This window comes from Bison bison, unplaced genomic scaffold (genome assembly GCF_000754665.1).
Source record: "Bison bison bison isolate TAMUID 2011002044 unplaced genomic scaffold, Bison_UMD1.0 scf7180017864340, whole genome shotgun sequence".
Classification (NCBI taxonomy): Eukaryota; Metazoa; Chordata; class Mammalia; order Artiodactyla; family Bovidae; genus Bison; species Bison bison.
This window is the reverse complement of record NW_011494912.1, coordinates 5522317-5528602: the sequence shown is the minus strand read 5'-3', so window position 1 is coordinate 5528602 and position 6286 is coordinate 5522317. Positions and strand designations below refer to the sequence as shown.

Sequence of the window (6286 nt, the reverse complement as noted above, 5' to 3'; positions counted from 1 at the left end):
CCCAGTTCTGGAGGCTGGAAGGCCAAGATCACGTGGGCAGGAGTGGTGTCTTCTGGACCTGTCTCCTTGGATCGTCCCCTTCCTGCCTCTTCACCTGGTCTGTCCCCTGCAGCACCCCGGTGTCTCTGTGTCCTAATCTCTTCTTATAAGGGCACCAGTCTGATGGGGTCACATCCTCACCCTCAAGGACTTAATTACCTCTTAACTTCATTATCTCTTTAAAGACCCTCTCTCCAAATACGGCCACACTCTGGAAGGCCCCTGAAGGCCCAGTGCTGAGGACTGGGCACTTTCACTGCAGGGGGCACAGGTTCCATGCCAGTCGAGGGAACTAACTAAACAGTCATGCGCTGAGGCTTCAACATAGGAATTTGGAGGAACACGGTTCCGTCTGTAGCGGTCGGCTCCCCGGCCCCCTCCGTGAGTGGGACTGGATCTGACCCTCCCTCTGAGAGGCCTGCAGGGTCTCTGGGCTGGGTCCCTTGACCTGTTGTCCTGCCCAGCAGCTGCCCCTCCCCCTTCTGAGGGGACAGGTGGGGGTGGGTGGGGTGGCCAGGCTGCAGAGTGAGCAGCGGGGTGTGGCTCTGTCCATCTGCTCCTGTTTCACGTCGGCCCCTCCCGAGAAGGTGGTGCCCGCCCCACCCTCTGCCAGGGGCCTGGCAGCTCCCCAGGCTGCTGTGGGCAGGACGGGAGGGGCCCCAGGGAACCCAGGAGGCAGCGGGCTGGGGGGGCCAGGAGCTGGACTGGCCCTCCCTGCCTTCCAGCTTCCTGCTAAGGACAGCAGGGCGGGGCAGCGCTCTGCAGAAAGTGCTTGAGTCGCCATCCTGCGGAGGCACCAATGAACTGCCCCTCAGGCTGGGACACCGGCCCTGGGGCCCTTCCTAGGAGGCAGAGAGTCACAAACCCCAACAAGGCTCTGAGGAACTCCAACATGAAAGGAAATTCTTTCTGTGAGCACAAAGCCAAACAGGAAGGGGCTTCCCCAGTGGCTCAGTGGTAAAGAATCCACCTGCAATGCAGGAGCTGCTGGAGACACGGGTTCAATCCCTGGGTTGGGAAGATCCCCTGGAGGAGGGCATGGTAACCGACTCCAGCATTCTTGCCTGGAGAATCCCCATGGACAGAGGAGCCTGGCGGGCTACAGTCCATGAGGTCACAAAGAGTCAGACAGAAGTGAAGCGACTTAGCACACACGCACCACAAAGCCATCAGGAGCTCCTCGTGTTCCCCCAGCACCTGGGGCCTGGCCACCTTCCCGGGCATGACAGATGGTTGCTATTCTGACTGCCTCCTGCAACGCCCTTCTTATGTCCGGGACACAGCCCCCACCAGCCAGCACTACCCAAATGATGTCTCTGCTCGGACTGGGTCCCCTCACCCCCACCCAGGACCCCCCGACCATGGTGGGGGGTGCGGAGCCTGTATCTGCACCTCCCCCTGCATCACCCAGAGGGTGGAACGTGCCAGGCTCCTAGGGCACCCACATCAGCCCATTCTGGCCGGTGTGAGGGGGTTTTTTATAAAACAGTCAGGCAACAAATATGTATTAAACACCTACTGGGAGCTGGGCACTGTGCTAGCTCTAGGGGGCGCTCTGGTGAGCAAAGCACATGTGGTCCCTGCCCCGCTGGAGTTGAGAGTTTAGCAGAGGAGATGCAAAAGCTCGTCGTTTTAAATGTCTGATTACAACAAGGAAACAAAAGGTGCTGAGGAGGAAAACAACACGGCTCTAGGAGAGCTGAGGGGTCAGGAAGGGCTTCTGAAGAAGTGTGAGTGGAGCTGAGGAACGACCTAGAGGAAGGGGTGTGGAATGGAGGCATGGTCTCTATCGAGGGAAAAGCAGGTGCAAAGGCCCAGTGGCGGGATGGGGTGGAGGGGCTAACAGAGGCACGAATTCAGGGAGCAAGGGATGGATCCTGGCACCTCGCAAATGAGAAGACCTGCTCTCACGGGGAGGAAACCTCTGAGGGGGGGCAAAGGTGAGACACATTAGGTGTATCATTGAGTTCCTCTGGATGCCACGGGAAGAATGGGGGTGGGGAGCAGGGATGCAGACGTGCGGAGACCAGCAAAGGGGCGACTGCTGACACCCCATCGAGAAACCAGGGTGGCGGGCCTGGGGGACTGCAGGGAAGATGGAGAGAAATGGACGCTTCAGAGATGAGAGGAATAAAGTGAACCCCGAGGGTGAGAGAGAGGGAGGGGTGCTGGCCGGTTTCTACCTGCTGTCATTCTGCTGCCTTTGATTTTTGGCCCAATGAGTCATCTGTGAGTCATCGCCCCCACAATCACTGCTGTTTTTTCCTTCTTCACAGTGAACTTGTTTTTAAACACTGAGCCATGATGTGATGGGCCAATGGGTTTGGAGGTACTTCCCCAAGGACAGCCCTGGAGAACATGGAAAACATTTAATAAAGAGGTTCTCCGCAATGCGGTTCTCACTAGGCGCCCTGCTCCAGGCTGTCACGAGCTGGCCCTCTCGGAGCTTGGGTCTAGCTGGTGACCCTCTCGAGCGTGACTCTGAGGCGGAAGGCCCCAGCACAGCTCCCCAGGGCCCAGCGTGGCGATGCCTGGGCTGGTGATGACCGGGCCTGCCACCCCAACTCCGTGTGGACTCTGTGGCGCCCGGGGAACGCCTGCTCTGGGGCAGCACGCCCGGAGCCCAGCAGGCTCACTGGGCAGCCTTCCGCTGACCAGGACTGGCTTCCATCTTTGTAAAATACTAACAATTTGTTAGCGTTCGTGTGGATTCACTCACCTACGATGACGTTCCCAGAACCCCCTTTTCCTGGGGATCGGCTCCAAGGCTGGGGTGATAGGACCACTTTCAGAACATAAGGGGCCCCATTTTGCATTCATATCCATCCCCACATCAGAAACCTGGGCACAGGAGGGACCTCCCTGGTGGTCCAGTGGTTAAGAATCCACCTTCTTGTATAAATCTTAATAATGTCGAATTGGTTCACAGTGATTTTCAGGTCTACTGTATGCTTCTGCTTCTCTGTACATTCTATTCTATTAATTTCTGAGAGTTTGATATTGAAATTCCAACTAAATATCTTATCTACCTAAAACAACTGTAATTAATTGGAACTACATGTAACTTTGTTCTGTACTTTCCATGCCTCCCGTAAAAGTGTTACTATGTTTTCATAATTTAAAAATTTAAAAAACGAATCTGCCTTCTAATGCAGGGGACATGGGTTTGAACCCTAGTTGAGGAACTAAGATTCCACATGCCATAGGGCAACTAAGCCCCAGCTAAGATCTGACACAGCCAAATAAATAAATAATTTTTTTTTTTTTTTAAATGAAGGAAAGATACCCAAGCACAGCCTCTCCCTTTTGGCTTGTCTCCCATGTCTAAGAAGTGCCAGATTCCTCCAATCACCTCCCAAATATTTCTAGAATCCACCTCTTCCTCCCCAACCTGCTTCGTCTGCCCTGGCTCAGGGCTGATTCCACGTGCCTGGAAGACCAGGTCACCCTTGCTCTTACCGGGTTCCCGGCCCCCCATCCCTGCTGCTGTGGTCCCAGGAACCACCTGTGTCACCATAAGGCAAGACTATTTAAGTCTGATCTCCCCGAGTTCCACTCTTTCTCCGTCCATCCTTTCCTCTGACTTGACTTACATTTGCCTCCTGAGACACCTCTCACCCCTAGTTAGTCCCCTTGACCATCAGGTGGGGTCAGTTGCCTCCCCTGCCCAGGCTTCACTCACCATGTTGCAATGTCTGTTTAGAGCTCATCTCCATGGTCAAGCCTCAGGTGGCCACGATGAGAGCAGCTCCTCAGAGGGGCTTGAAGATGTTTGGGAGGGGCAGCCCCAGGGACGCACATCACAGGACTCAGAATGCACAAAGATTCTGGCACTAACAAGCCACCAAAGGACCCCGGGACACGCCAGAGCCAGGGGCAATTCCTGCTCCTGGCTGATCCTCCATCTTTGGGCAGGTTTGTTCATCTTTTCACTCAGCAAACACCAGTAGATCCCTATTTCTCACTATCACTTCCTTCCTGGGCAGGCCCCAAGCCAGGCATTCTGGGTCTTAAGGGCCTTGTTGTCTGGTACTGGGGCCAGGCCTGGGAGGGACAGCGTGGGCCAGGCTCCACTGGTGGTAGCTGGCATAGCGCAGGGCCAACTTTTAACCCTCCTCCAATTCTAAGAATGAGACTCTCAGATGGCTCGGAGGTGAAGAATCGACTGCCAAAGCAGGAGACACAGGTTCAATTCCTGGATCAGGAAGATCCCCTGGAGAAGGAAATGGCAACCCACTCCAGTATTCTTGCCTGGAGAATCCCATGGACGGAGGAGCCTGGCGGGCTACAGTCCATAGAGTTGCAAAGAGTCAGACACAACTGAGCGACTAAACAACAACAATTCCAAGAATCCAAGAGGATCCTGGGCTCTACGGCAGCGGAATTCCAAAAGTGGCAGTCTGACAGGCCTGGTTCTCACATCCAGGTGTCACCCAGGACACCAGGGCGTGAGCTCCCAACTGCACCGAGAGCAGCTCTTGTGGCTGGTGAGGGTGCAGGCAGGGTGGGAGGGAGACCACAGAGGCCAGGGGTGCATGGGTTTTGAAAGCAGACTCCCGTGAAGCGTGTACCTGGAAGGAGCACTGCTAAATCCACCTGCATTAGTGGTGGGTTTCCTGGCCCTGCCTCCCACCCCATTGGGGGTGGGTTTCCCTGGGGCCATCAGGAGATGGGGGTACCCCAATGCATAGCTAGGGCTAGCAATCTAGACGACAGGCTCGGGGCAGCGCCCGGGCTGGTGTCAGGGGCAGGCTGCACAGGGCGGAGCCAGGCTGGGCAACGCGTGTAACTGCCCCTCTTGCAGATCCAGCGCGGGCACCACGGGGATGGAGGAGCCAGATTGCATTTATTCATCTCCAAAGTCAGGGAAGGGGGGTAGATTTCCCCGCTTGGCGCCCTCCTCGGGGCGGCCTGTATGCTGGGAGCCGCAGTCAGGCTTAGAAGGGCCTGGGAGCGGCCGGGGGACACAGGGTTGGGGACAGTGGATCGTGGGCAGATCACTGAGCATGTTTTTCCATCCAGAAAACGGTGACAGCTGTGCAGTGGGACGACACACCGTTGATCCTCAAACGAGAGTGTGACTGCTCATCCTCTGGCTTGGCTGAGGTGGAAACTGGAGCCGTGACCTCCAGAGACCCAGCTGCGTGGCTGCCGCTGTGAGACATCAGGTCCAGCGGCAGGACGCTCGGCTGTGCACAGACGTGCGCATGCGCGGGACTCGGCAACCGCGGCGCCACGGCGCCCTCTTGTGTCCACGGTGGGAATCACCGGTCTTGCAGGGAGACGGACGCTGGAGAGTCAAGTGGCTCCTGCTGGGTGATGCGGGCGCTGGCTACTGGACAGCAGAGTCCATCGGGGGCAGATCGTCTCAGAAGTGTGAGCTCGAGGGTGCGTGACAGTCCGAGGGGGTGATAGCCCCCCCAACAGTAACAGGTCACATCAGGACACGTGGTCATCTGAGGCCCAGAGCAGTGAGTGAGCGCCCCAAGAACAGCAGCGAGCCCTGCGTGAGGGCCATGCCTAACACTGTGTGTGTGGCATGCAGCAGGCGCTCAACAAATGCTTGTGGAATGGGAGTGAGTGCATGAGTGTGTGTGCCATCTGCATGTGCAAGGAGGTTAGATGTGGTAGCCGGATCGTCACAGACATCTACACGGTCTGACCTTCCAGCCAGTGAGGGCCACCCTCAGAAAGGACCCACGTCCAGGGAAGATGGAGGCACCTTTGAAGGCCTCACTGCAGCTCCGGCCGCCAGTGAGGGACAGACAGAGGGACAGACGGGCCTCATGTACCCCAATATGGCCCAGCCCGCTGCAGGCCTCCTCCTGGGGCCTGGAAGCCTCCTTTCGGGCAGTGTGTCTACATGACCTCCAGCCTCGCTTGAAGCAGGCAGATCAGAGGCAGATGGCTTTGGGGCTGGATGCCTGGTCTGACTGAGGCCCTCCCCCAACTTCCTGGAGACGGGGGAAATGAGAAAGCCCAAGGCAGGGCTGCTAGCAGTGGGATTTCAGGCAGGGCAGGAGGTGCGATGCGGGACACACACCCACACACACACACGTGCACTGTGCACTCACCCCCCAGGTCCCCACTGCCCCAGCCCCAGCCAGGTGGGCAAAGCTAGGGGCTGAGGCTGGGGAAGCGTTCCAGGCCAGGCTCGCAGCCCACCGGCAGGGTGGCTGCCTCGCTGGGCGGGATGTGGTGGGTCATGTAGCGCTTTCCCATGAAGGAGCCGATCCGCAGCTGCTCC

At 57.4% G+C, this 6286-nt stretch overlaps 1 protein-coding gene across 1 annotated transcript in view; it reads right to left on the bottom strand.

Annotated features, from left to right (window-relative positions):
• Window positions 1-4766: 4766 nt before the first annotated feature.
• Window positions 4767-6286, bottom strand: part of UPK3B (uroplakin 3B) — a 5600-nt gene continuing 4080 nt past the window's right edge. The window contains exon 7 of the mRNA XM_010854358.1: window positions 4767-6279. Within this exon, the coding sequence (XP_010852660.1) occupies window positions 6157-6279 (123 nt within the window). The 3' untranslated portion in view covers window positions 4767-6156. The remainder of the gene's footprint in view (window positions 6280-6286) is intronic.